Source organism: Gavialis gangeticus, unplaced genomic scaffold (assembly GCF_001723915.1).
Source record: "Gavialis gangeticus isolate Ggan-Ray unplaced genomic scaffold, GavGan_comp1, whole genome shotgun sequence".
In the NCBI taxonomy this organism is placed as follows: domain Eukaryota; kingdom Metazoa; phylum Chordata; order Crocodylia; family Gavialidae; genus Gavialis; species Gavialis gangeticus.
In genome coordinates, this window is record NW_017729024.1 from 176,239,282 (window position 1) to 176,252,930 (window position 13,649).

The 13,649-nt window shown below is 43.8% G+C and overlaps 1 protein-coding gene across 4 annotated transcripts in view; it reads right to left on the reverse strand.

Annotated features, from left to right (window-relative positions):
• EPG5 (ectopic P-granules autophagy protein 5 homolog) overlaps positions 1–13,649 on the reverse strand; it is a 99,697-nt gene that overhangs the window by 12,193 nt on the left and 73,855 nt on the right. For 3 of the 4 annotated variants that reach the window (XM_019518108.1, XM_019518106.1, XM_019518110.1), the window contains 6 exons: positions 11,614–11,789; positions 9,875–10,060; positions 3,808–4,017; positions 3,527–3,671; positions 1,723–1,965; positions 618–837 (listed from right to left, as the gene is read on the reverse strand). In XM_019518108.1, coding sequence (XP_019373653.1) covers positions 618–837; positions 1,723–1,965; positions 3,527–3,671; positions 3,808–4,017; positions 9,875–10,060; positions 11,614–11,789 — 1,180 coding nt within the window. The remainder of the gene's footprint in view (positions 1–617; positions 838–1,722; positions 1,966–3,526; positions 3,672–3,807; positions 4,018–9,874; positions 10,061–11,613; positions 11,790–13,649) is intronic. The other variant, XM_019518109.1, reaches the window with a different exon arrangement.

Consider the following 13,649-nt stretch of genomic DNA (forward strand, 5'->3'; position numbering starts at 1 on the left):
GCAATTAAAAAAGAAAAAAAAAAATCGGCTGCATCAAGTTTAATATTCAGAATGTGACAAATCCCCCAAAATCAGCTAAAAATCACTTGCTGAAATGACTAGGAAAGAGAAAACCGAGGGAGGGTTGTTAAGTCTTCAATGACCTGAAAAGTGGTTATGAAAAGGATGGCGACAGACTATTCTCTGTGGCTGCCTGGGACAAGACAAGATATTATAGGCTTAAATTGCAAGGGAAATTTAGGTTAGATATTGGGAAGATCTCTCTCACTATAAGGGTAGTTAAATATTTGAACAGAGTAGCTAGAGAGCTTGTGGAATTGCCACCCTTGCAAGTAGTTGGAGAAGGTTAGATAAACTTTTGTCTAGAATGATTTAGACAGGGGTGATCCTGCCCCAAGAAGGGCCATGGACTAAATGACCTCTTGACATCCTTTCCAGCCCTACTTTTCTATTGTTCTGTAGGTCAGAGGCTGAGCTGGAGTGAGTCAGGTGATACGCTTATACCCAGACCAAATGGCTGCACTGATTTTCTTCTCAAAATACGCTGAGATCTGCTGATGAAAAAGCACGATATAAGAGCTGGGCATCATTACTGTCAACCAAAAAAATTTAACTACCTTGGATACACTTGTTCCAACCATTTGCTGACAGTCCGCAGCATTTTCAGTTCATTGGTCAGAGTCTGGTCAGTGTTTAAACACTGAAGCATGTAGACATACAGGGTCAGATAGCTCCCCAGAGACAAACACTCCTGTAGAAATTCTTCCATTGTGAGTTCAGGAACTTGAAGGGAAGCGAGTATGGGACCCCAGCCTAAGTTCTGGTTGAGAGGAAATTCTTAAAACAAAAGTGAGAGGAGAGAATAAATGCAGAGTAAGATGTATTTGCTAAACTAGTTCTAGGACAGGATAAAACTTAAAATCTGACTATATTTCTTTAAATCAAAAAAAAAATGCACACCATGGCAGCTGTTCTCCAAAGCTTCAAAATACTTAACTCGAGGCAGCTGGAGATGAACACAAATTAGTAGGCTGGTGGTGTTTCATCTCACTGAGGTCAAGGTGGGACATTTTCTAGCCTCACACCAGTATTAATTTAATAAATTCTAGAGACGGGGTAACGGGGGTCTAAGGATCTCTCTCAAGTGGAGTTAAAATTTACAGCACGGAATGGGATGGCAGTCACTCTGATTTCAAAGAAATTACTTTAACAACCTAGAGAATTTGATAGACCACAGACGCTTAGGATTTTTTTTTAAACCAGCCCACAAAAACCCACAGAAGGGACATAACTGCAAGAATAGCTGTAGAAACTTCCAGAGGAGTTTATCCTTCTCTATTAAATCCCATAATTTTTTTCCATAAAAGATTCTCTATAATGCAAAAAATTACTCTCCCCTAGAAAAAAAGAACAGATATCCATCACATAGAACAAGCTGATTTTACTAAGTGGGTCATGGACAAAAAAGCAGTTCTAAGAAAGTGCCAAGTTAAGACTAAAGGAACTTCAAAACTGAACGCCACCACTTTCCATGACTTCTCTGTCTAGGTTAGATGCACAGATGGAGAGTGCTTAAATGAAACAAAATTAACCCAAAAATTAAAGCTATTGGAGTAACCTGAAGCTATGACCTGAGAAGCTATTTAGTAGACATATGAAAATGACTATTTAGTCTTAGCTCAGAATGGATCATGAATGACAGAGCAAGAAGTTGTCTCTTACCTTCACTGAAGTAAGCTGCGATACAAGCTTCAGTGGTCTCTGCCATATGGCGGACTGACGCCAGGCTCTGACATGCAGCTGTGAGAAGGGGCAACACTAGGAGACCGTGCACTTTCGTATCAGTCCATCTTCGTAAGCTGCCCCGCAGCGACTCTGCGGTTGTAACGCTGGCATTGTTCATCATCATCAGGGCTTCTGTAAAGAGGCTGCTGAGTGCCATATGACGAGTCTGCATATCCATGTCTGAAAAATCAGAAAAGGGGGAGAGGAGCGAACAGGAATGAGGAAGTTCTTTTGCCTCAAGCCTGAACTGAGACCCAGGCAGATCAATTTTAATTCTTGCCGTTGCAACAGATTTACTGCGTGACCAAGGACAAGCTCCTTACTTCAGCTCCCAATCTATAAAATAGAGATGCTAATCCTTCCCTAGAATGCACTGGCATTCCATAAATCAGGGCATACTCCTTTAAGTGCATAAAGCTTGTGATTCTTATCCCTGAATTGTACTTTTCACATCAGGAAATTAAATGTGGTAATGTCATTTTTACAGACTGATACATACTAATGCCCTGGAAGGAGTATCCCTTTCAGCCTGGTTCAGCAGGGATGCAGCCAGCTAGGTCTGGAAACACAGGGATTTCCAGCTTCACAGTGCTGTGCTCAGACCGCCACATGAAGGCACAAGGATTTTACCAGACATCTGCAAGCCGTGAGCAGATAGGAAAAACGAAGGCTCCATCTGAGCAACGTTTTGGGGCAGTGCAGCTCTCCCATCCCAGCTGCTGGGAAAAGGGAAGGTGGTGTCATTGGAGGCTCCTCTAAGGAAGTCCACCTTTTTTCTATCACCTTCTAATTTTCAGGTGTCTGATGAATCAGATGCACACCACCTTGCTTTTCACTTGTGAAAAAGTGCATCTCTACACATATTCCAACTGCCCTTTCCCAATATCCCCTTTTCTGGTGGGTGCTGCAAGAGGTGGATATCTTGCTCCTCCTGCCTCCAATAACCATGCATGTGTGTATGTGCACACAACCCTACCTCTTCTATGATGCCCTGTTTGTGGGCTCTCTTTCCTATGCTTCTCCGCACAGCTTCCAATCCCCTTTAAAGAGGGCAGTTTGCCTACACTAGTATAAAGTATTTTGCTAGTGTGGTATACTGTACAGTATTATCCACTCTCATACTGCAGATTCTTTTACGTTTTCCTGGGTGCCTTCTGTGTGGATTTTTTTCTTAAAACTCCCTCTCTTCCAGGTATGAGGTGATTATATGAGGGTTTCAGTGTTCATTTAAAAATATGAAAAAAGGTAGCTTGAAAACACGAATGATAAGGGTTTGAGCACCAGACAGCAAGGAAAAACCCTCCAAAAGTGCTATTTTCTACATCTCATGGTTTTTAAGCTGATTTTTAGCTTCTCATTCACCATTTCAGCACTTAGAATTCACCACAATGTACATTTAACAAGCCCCATACTAGATCACAGTCTTCTTTCAAGCTCTACCTCCAATACAATTATCTGCATCCATCTGTTATCTCCTTGTATGCAGACTATAAGCTCTTGGGGACAGTGACTATCCTTTTGATCGGTGTTTGAACACAGATGTAGTCCTGGTCTACTATTAGGTCTCCTACGCACCATGGTAATACAAATAACTGATGAAATTACATGGTCAAGAGAGCCAAACATCTACGGTGGAACTATCCAATGTACTGTAAAAGCAGTAAATAGTTTTAAAATGTAGCTACATAAAAATGACATATCCTGACAACCTTAACAGCCATGCTGCTTTCTTAATACCTACCCGGAGGGTTAAAGATGACAATATCATCTAAGACTTTGGACATTTCTTGCTCCAGAATTGAAAGGGTTATTTTCCCATTTTGTTCCAGGATGCTGAGGAACTGGACCACCTGCTTAACATAGGCTCGGCATTTCAGTGTCACATCCTGTTAATATTTTAACAAAAGTAATTACACCCTCAGTACTATTCTTATGGAACACAAGGCCACACAACATGAGAGACCACTAGAACATATTCCCAAAGAGGCCAGAGACTTTCCAAAGTCATCTGTCAGTACTTACAAGATGTATGTGACTGTCAGAAGCAGAACCAAAGCCAGCTGAGATTTTCAAGAGTTTCACTATCAGCTCAGCTGCAGTGTCCTTGGTGAGAATGATGGAAGGAGGATAATGACTGCTAAAGTAGTTGATGATGCTTTGATAAGAGGAAATGCCCACAAGTTGCCAGGGAAGGGAGCTTGTCTGTCCAAGGAGGTTAATTAGCGGAGACTCCTGAAGATTGAAAAAAAAATTAGTTATAAATTCTTTTTACCAATATTCATAACATCAGTAGGGTAAAAATCAATCTAGAACATTTAGATTAGATCAGAGGGGATTCCCAGAGTGAAAGTAGGATGCTATCACTAACAAGGATACTTACACCAACTGCCCCAGAACTTGGCAGAACCCCTGAGGGCTGGCTTGCATGCACCTGCACCTACTACATTTTACAGTTTAAGACAGACCTGCAAAATGACAAAATAACCAGAAGGACTGCAAGGCTGTGTTTTGTTCCAAGACTTATTTTGAAGTTGGAAACAGAAGCCATGCTGACTGTGTAAGCCAGAACACCTCATGCCACTGGATAAATAGAAGACTGATCCCTGCAGAGAGCTGACCAATAAGCCATGACAAAACTTCTGGGAGATTCACAGTGCCCTCAAAGGTAGAGCTCAAGAGCTATAAAAAGAATAATGGGTAATACTGTGCAAGATTTAGCCTTACCAGTCTTAGGGTTCTGCAAGGAACCTTTCAAAACCTGCTGCTGCTAAATTGCAGTGCTTGCAATGAACTTCTTTTCTCTATCAGACAAATAAAGGCAACCATAAAGTAGGACGTGGGTGCTGATGGAACATCAGACATGAGAAAATCTCGAATATCAGACACAGAATAAACTCCAAGACAGCCGGTTGGACAACATTCAAGAGATGCTGTGACCTCTGACAAAGGAGTTGCACAGGCAGCTGGGCCAGCTTGGAGATGCCAGTGGTCTTGGAAGTGCTGCATCACTGCAACACGCTGCTACTTACTCCACAGGTGTCACCTTGGGAAGAATTTTATGGTCGGAAACAAGTATTTGTAGAAGCAACTGTATGTCTGCAGCAAAGGTGGTTGTAAATAACTTCACAGCAAACATGCTGGGGCTGAGGAGCAGATTTTTTTCTTATGTCATGCTATAAAAGCATAAAGGTTGAGTTTATTTATGTCTAGCTAGTGAAGAGATATTTCCACATTTATCTTTTTGTACTCCTTGATGATTACACCTTGGCTTCTGCATTGGAATGGCTTGCTTTTAGGTCCTTGTTTAATAACATTTTCCTTCTTTAAGCAGCCCTTTGTCTGGGACGGCTGCAGGTGTGGGCAGTATCCAGATTTGGCAGGCTAATTAGTCTATCATGAATATACCGCAGGAAAATACAAATAATAAAAAAAGTTCAGACATGTTTTTAAATGGAGTGGGGGAAGCATCTCCAAGAAGAGCCTTCTGAAGACTTGAGGAAGACAAAGATCCACTGGTGGCACCAGGGAGCATCTGAGCCCACAAGATCAGAATCATCAGTGCCTGAAAACAGTTTTTACAGTATATGGAGCCTCTGCTTCCCCTACGTTAACTAAAATAATTGTAATCAAGAGAAGCCCTGCAGCCAGGCAGGTCTGCTGTGCAGTCACTACAAACAACCTGGCCTGGAACCAGCCCTCCAAGGTCATAGCAGGAGACTGAACAAAAAGATCGATACAGACATCCAGCCAGAGGCACAGCCTTTGCACGAACAAACAATTCTACCATGGTACCAGGGCAATCACGGGCCTGTGCATATTTGCATTTGTTACCGAGACAGCCCAGCAGGGACAGCCAGGATTTACAAGATTGGTCCCAAGCCCTTCCCTCACATGGTCACAGGTCAGGAAAACTAAACATTAGGGCTCTGCGAAACGGCACCATTCCGTTTCGACTTCTGTTTTGAGGTTTCCAGGGAACAGCTTTTCGTTTTGAATTTCGTTCAGATTCGAAACCACTGTTGTGTTTTGTCGAAACAGTGACGCTGTTTCAACGTTTCACCCATAGGCTGTAATGGGGAAGCTCGAAACAGCCTCTCCTCCAGCAGGCAGATCAGGGGCCCGCAACCCCAGGAGGACTGCGGGGGCTGTGCCAGTCCTCCCAGGATTGTGGGCCCCTGATCCGCCTGCCAGATGAGGGAGGCAAGCTGAGTGCTGCCACCAGGGACCGGGGAGCTGGGCAAGGGAACTCAGTCCGATCGCTCAGTTCCCCTCCCCAGCGCTGCGATTGATCAGGCTGGGGAAGGCAACTCAGCCCAGCCGAGCTGAGTCCTGCACAGGGTCCAGGAAATCAGGTTTGTACACAGCTACTCAGAGCCATCCTGGGGGTTGTCACTGACTATAGGTGGAGACCATTTAAGGGATTTCTTGCAGACGAATCAGTTCCCTTCTGCAAGAAAGTTATATCAATGCCTACCAGGAAGATCTCCCTCATCCTACACTAACCTGAATATCTGTATGCCTCTCTCAGGTGCTGAAGACACCAAATCCCTTGAAAGCTCTTTTTGAAGAGGCTTCTGTCTTGCTATTTAAAAAAAAAATGTGTGTGTATAACAGGGAGCCTCCTCGCAGCCGCTTTCCCTGCAGTCTGCCCACCTCTTCCTGGGCTACCCGCCCACGTTCTCGCCCAGCACGCCTTGTTGGTATAATTAATTAATGGATGTTAATTAAGCAGGAGGCTGCCCATTTACTGCCCCAATGCCAGGGAGTGCTATCTGCGGCTTCTTTCCTCCCCTACACCACAGCCCAAGCCTCGCAGATGGCATCACGATGTTCTCACTATCACCGGCCCCCACACTGGGCCCCACAATCCTCCTAATTGAACCCCACCTGGATTCCTCCCCTCAGGTGGTCTCTTCCGCCACCATACCAGGCAACATAGCTCCCTGAGCTGATCCCCTTCGGGTGTGGTCCCCGCCCCCGGGACCATTGGCTCACTAGCCCTGGCCCACCTCCAGGCCAGTCGGGACCCCAGGCCCTCAGCTCTTGGGCATCCCTCACAGTGGGCCCCAGGCCCCTTGATCCTTCTGGTCCTGGCCCCAGCATGGCCCAGTCAGGGGAAACTTAGACAGGCCTGAGTCTATGGCCCTTACTCTTTCACCATGGGGTCCACCTTCCTGACCCTCCAACAAAGGGGTAACCCACCCAGTCGTGGGGGCTAGGGGTTAAGGCACCGCAACCTGCCTTTCACCAGGGTGGTAATTGGCCTGGCATTTCCTGGGGGCTCCCGCACCACTGGGAGCCCCACCAGGCCACTCGCTCCCGGCAGGGTGCAGTTAGGTCATACCAGGACCAGGAGCCTCCAATCCGTCCCCTACAGCTCCTCCCTTACCTCCAGATATCAGCAGTCCTCCAGCCTGGCAATGTTGCCTGGCCTCCAGCAGCAGAACTGCCCTGTTTATACGGGCAGCCCTGAAGCTAAAATGGCCGCCGCCCTCATTAGGTGTGCTTTTATCATTATTTCTCATTCATTAAAAATTATGAATGGTGGGCTATGGGTATTCACCCATGCTGGCTTCCCCTCAAAACAGCACACACTAACCAGTCTGGCAGCTGGACTGGTGCGGGTATGAATACCAGCAAGCACTTCCGCAGTCAAAGCAAAAAGTGGTCCCTTGACCAGTCAGCTGGTCTTTCGTGACAGTCAGTTTAGAAGGAACTTTCTGATTATGAGAGTGATCAGAATTGGAATAGGCCACCTAAAGAAGTTCTGCAGCCTCCATCATCCTTGGAAACTTTCAAAAGCAGGTTTGATACTTGGCTAGGATGGTTTAGTCGCAGATGATTCTGCCTTGAGCAGGGGGCTGGACTAGATGACACTGTGAGGTTCCTTCCACCTCAACTTTTCTATGTTCCTATGATCCCAGGGCTTCAAAACAAACATTGCCGTTTCGCTTTCTATATATTCCTGCTGCACAAGAACTCTGGAAATGATACATTTAATGTATATGCTTGTAGGGCAAGGCACTTCCATAAACAGGGATGCAAAGGTGGAGAGAGACTCATTTAATTAGGGACTAAGCTAACGAGCAAGACTAAAGCCATGGGCAGACATTCATTTCTCATGGTAAGAATTTCTCATGTGAAATTCCTCCCACCAGAAAAAACAGCCCAGGAATTGGAGCATAAAAGTTCCAGCCCCAGGCTGGACAGATACATAGGCAAGCTTTCCAGCCACAGGGCACTACAGGGCTGCTCTTTGGGTCACCTGAACCCTTAGGCTTTTCTCCCAGCACAAAGTGTAATGCCTGTCTGTGGCTTAGTATGGCTACAGAGGATCCCAGACTTCACAAGTAAGAATCCTAAAACTATAAAAGGAAAAGCAATAACTGAAGCAGATATATACAGTTAAAGTGGTTCTTTTACCCTCTAATAAAACATACTTATGCTCTACAACTCTGGGAAAGCCACAGAATCCTCAACCACTCACTGCTTTTGCAACCACTTCTTACCCAGGGAAGGAATAATTGTTCTCTTGTAAGCAATGCACAGTAGCCTGACAGGTTTTGGCACTTTCTGGAATACTGCTGTGTCCTACTTCTAACTGTAAAATTCATAGCTTACCAAGTGAGAAAAATCTTCAGCCTGTCTCCTTTACGGAGGGGAGGGCTGGTGTTTTCTTAGAAAGAAGACAGACTTTTCTAGCTGGATATATCAAAGTTTGCCCCCCTCTAATGCTGTGAATGCAGGTAGATTAAAAATAATAGTGAAACTCAATTCAGAGACATCATGGGGCTTTGTACACACCACATTTTTTGCCCTTTCTTGCGCTGCAATGACATGACTGTTTGCACAAGTGGGTTTTCCAGACACTTTAAAAGTCTTTCTGGCACATTAAAGTAAAACTCCTTGGACATAATTTAGTTTGGCTCACGGCAAATTAAAGCGTCACATCCATGGATTTGTTGTGTGCAAACACAAAGGCACTCAAAGACCTGTAATAAGCCTCAATGTCCACCAACTGGCGCCGAGACTTTTTTGTACTTCATCCCTTCAAATTGCTTCCACTTTTGAATTGCTATTTTTTTTTTTTTTTTGACTGTGCCATTTGCCTGTGCTCCCACACCTGCATAGCACGGCATGGGGGGGGAGGAGCAGCACTAGCTCTTCCTGCTGTCCTGTGGCACCAGCTGGGGACTGGACTTAATTCATTTGAAAACCAAGTGTGTGGAAACACTGATGCAATGCTCCAAAGCTTAATTTGTCTGGAAACCTAGTGTGTGCAAACACTCATGCAACACTCTAAAATAAACCTGTTTAAATTTTATAAACCTATTTAATTTAATTAGGATTAAACCCCATGGTGTGTACAGACGCCCCATGACAAATGCAACACTGATAAAATACAAAAACACATCAATACTTACTCTCACAGAACAGACCATAATAATGAAACATTCTTATTACACATGATATAGGGAAACTGTGGGGGAATATCTGGACAGTTAGCACACCCCACTCAGTCAGACTCTTAACTCAAAGGTGTCCCGAGAGATGCTGTAAAGGAGATCAGAACACTAGCCTGCCAGCTAGGTAACCCAACTTCAACATCTTGTTCTATCACAGACTCCCTGTGCAATGGTTTGTGTTTCAGTTCAGTATTCAGAAGTCAAATTCACTCTGAAGTGAAAGTTTTGAGATAGTGAAGTACTTACTTTATACGATAACAGGGGACAGATAAGTAGCTACAAGAGAAAGACAATGGTGCATGGTCTAGAAACAGTTTGCAGAATTTCTTTTACCAGAACACTGTAGTTCAAACAGGTTTTGTATGCTTGCTTGATTGCTTAGTAATGACAGCTAAGGTGGAGATCAATGCATACAAGATCTCTGTATTACTTTATCTCTGCTGAACCGTTGTCAGTGCCCTATAGGGCACATTTTCTGGTCTTCAACCATTAATACAATTACTGTTAAATGTCGCAGTTATCATCTTCAGTGACTTCTGCGCATTTCTAATCCTCGTGTCTTCAGGCAAAACCAGGTCAGTAAAGTAATCTGATCTGCTTAAAAAAATCTTTTTCCAAATTACCTCTTTGCTCAGCAGTTGCTCCTCCTTTGCTAGCAGGACCATCATATACAGCAGACAGACAATCATGCTGTGCGTTTCAGGGAGTGGGCTGGGATTCCAAGCATCTGACAGGACACTGACCCAGTTTATTTCACATAAAAGAGAACCCAAGAATAAGAAACAGCTCTTGGGACTGCCTCTTTCCACCTAGGAGAAAACAGATTGGGACCTTTATTTATTTAAAGCTGAAACAAAAAGACACCCATGCACAGTATCAACTATGCAATTAAACAGCAGGAGCATTAATTGAGCTAGTTAACAGGAGCTCAGCCAATCTGATATATATACAACTCCTTTCTGCCCTTTACTGTCCAGAAAACATAGCCTCTGCCTGCAAAACTTCCCACAGAGAGATGGCCCAGGTCACCAAGATCAGGCGATTTCTTATCAAGGGGAATTATTTGGATTATTGCACACCTTCGGCTGCAAAACTGCGACTGCTAGTTACTTCTTTTTAAAGAAGGCTAAGATACGCAGTTACAATTTTAGATGTGTGGGGATAAGCCAGTACCCATAGAAACGTGGTAATGCCTCAGAAGGATCTAATCCAAGCCCCTCCCACCATATGAACTCCAACTTTATAAACACTTATTGGAAGCCACCATCTTGGAAATGAAAGACGCCATGATCATCAGCTCAGTAAGGACAATATTAATTTTATACCTCTGTGGAATGATATTACTTGTATTGCCTGCATTTATAAAAAAAATAAAAATCAATGCTTCTTTTCTCAACTCATTTTAAACTATGCATTATAAATCTGGATTTTGCATTTAAAGCCAATTCTTTCCGAAATCTTCGATATAATTTGATTATTATCCAGTGTCACATTTTCTACTTCTCATTTATCAATCTTCATTGCTGTACTATCTGAAAGCCTAGATCTGAACTGACCGTTAAAAACTATGTCTCGGTTTCTATACTGGGACAACGGTTAGGCAGCTTGCGGGCTGAGGCTGCTGCTTCCCTGCATTGCATCTTTACACTCTCCTACCTGACTGCTGCACCTTTGATCTTATGCTTCAGCTGTAAAACTCTCTGAGGCAGGGATATTTTTTGCTGTTTGCTCAGTGCCTAGTACAGAGGCAGCCCAGTCCACGACTGAGGCTCTAAGGTTGCTACTACAATGCAAACAAATAAAAACGATATCAAGGGAAATGAAGGATGTTCCAATGGTTAGAGCATTCAGTTGACCTACAGAAGAACCAGGCTTCATCTCTCTCCCATCGCATCCATGCTGTGTGATCTTCCACATTAGATAGGCCCACATGCATAGAATGGAATTGGCCTACAGTGGCGCAAGATTTTCGGAGTGGAGTCCAGAGCCAGAGTTCAGCACCTAAGCTCCCTATAAAATGCACGGGATTCATAACTCACAGCCAAGCCTCTGAGCAGGTGAATACCTAATCCAGCCAAAGCAAAGCACTGACAAAAGCAGCACGTCTGAAAGCCAGCCCCTCTCCAAAGGCTAAATACCTCCATGCAGCCCTGAGCTATATATTTCATCAAGTGACTTTTCATGACCCTCCATAGCATTAGGACCTGAACCACTGTTTTGATTCGACGATAAGAACATAATCTAATACTATTACTAATATTCTAGAATAAACCTAAAGATGTATTAATTGGCCCTCATCTAATTTCAAGTCTTCATTAACCAAGTTGACACTGTTTTCTTTCAATCCACGTTAGATGCTTACTTTAAAGAATTCTTCCATGAGCATCTGGTCTGGGTGCATTTCCTTCCACGGAAGTCTGGTGAATTCAGTATGGAAGGTATAAAGAATGAACTCTGGCATTTTTGGAGCTGTGCACGATTCACAGTAATGCATCAGATGTAACCAGAGCGCCCCATGATGGCTCGGCAACAGCTTATCTAGATCAAAAGGAAACAGAGCACGTAAATAATGACTCCAGGGAAGCCAACCACAGAAGGAAAAAAAATCTGATTATAAGGAAAAGAACACTACACAGTTTCTCAGCCTTTATTCTTTCAATCCATTATTACAGCTTTTCATATCCTCATTGCTCCTCTTTAAAAAAGTTTATTGGACCATTAGAATATGTCATGGAAAGTTCCAAAACACTTTCGATAGACCCCATCTGGTTCTGTGGCTCCTTCATAATTAAGGAATTTGAAACCTCATAAAAACACTGCAATATTTTTTTTTCATTTCTATGATGCCAGTTTGAATCTCACTAAGCCATCCTTATGCCCTAAGTGTGTGATAACCACTCAAATAAACCGATGGCCACAGTACCATTCATGTATCCTCACACATATAACACCCAAGAAGGCTGCGGCAAGGCTCTAGGTAGTCTCAGAGATGCTTTAAAAATGACTGAGCTCTGGAATAAATTCCCCCTCTAGACTAGGGTTTAAGGTATATTAGCAAGATAATAACAAGAAATCTGCATTACTGTTTCCCACACTGTGTGCTGTGGATAAATGGAGGAACCGAGTTTTCAGGACGGAGCCCTACGCCATCTTATCAGCACTACCTGCATTAAGACTTTTAGCCAAAGAACAAGCCTGTTTTGTCATCTATTCTATGGCAAATACAACTGAAATGTCTGACAGCCACAGCAAACAATCCTTAGTAAATGCCAGTATGTTATAGATCAGGGCGAGCTGCATTCACAAGTATGCACCAAGTGGCTCCCTACATACCCTTACGATCTGCCTACCCCAAAGGCTGACCACACTGATCCCATAAGATGGGAGAATAATGTAGAGACCTGAACCTTGCCCAAACCTTTCTCCCTTCCAGCCCTGAAGTAACTGGACCCTCTTAATTTTTTTGCTATATCACCTTTATGACAAATGCCCAGAACCAGCTTAATGCTAAACCCTCCAAGTTCTCAGATCAGTTATAGGGTGACCATACATCCCATTTTTGCCATGACTGTCCCATTTTAAACACCAGTCCCAGGACAGCCTGCCTATTTGTTGAGATGAACAATTTTGCCTTGTTTTCAAAACCCTACAGCAAGGAGTAGCAATATGAGGTTGCTGGTCCTCTGGCATCCCGCAGTGCTCTGCTTCCCCCCTCCCAACTCCCTTTTTGGCACATGGAGCTGGCACCACAGATCAGAGACAGCTAAGCATGCCTGAAAGCAGGGGCAAGCTTGAGTTGTGAGATGTTAGAGGACCCTGGGAAATGAAGCACTTAGGTAACACCCCCCCCACATACATACATACTTTTCAGGTGTCCTATTCTGATACTCGAGAAATATGGTCACCCTACAGTTATCAGTATATTTCAGAAAACTGGTCTCCGCACCCAAAACTCTAGAGCTTGCCCTCTCATGAGGAAATTCAGAAATGCCTAAATGCCACTAATCTGTCAGCAGTTCAGGACCAGACCTAAAAGGTTCCAAACTACACCTGCCATTGAAAACAAAAAACAGCCAGTGAAAACATTTATTTCTCTCCCCTCTTCTCTCCTCCTCTTACACCCAGGTCTTTTGCAAAGCCTTTCTGCTTTGCCTTTTAATGAGGACATTGTCAAATATCTCCAAATCTACTACTTTCTCCCTACCCATACCACCCAAGCCTTTTTTATTTCATGAATGAGTTTAGAGGGCAGTGAATATAACAGAAGTGCAGCCAGAAGCTTAGCTAGAAATGTACCCAAAAACATTTTAAAATGGTCTTAGCTGGTAGAACAAAGTGCTAGTCAGTAGAAACACCACAAACCCCATACCCACCCACACCCCACATATCCACACATAC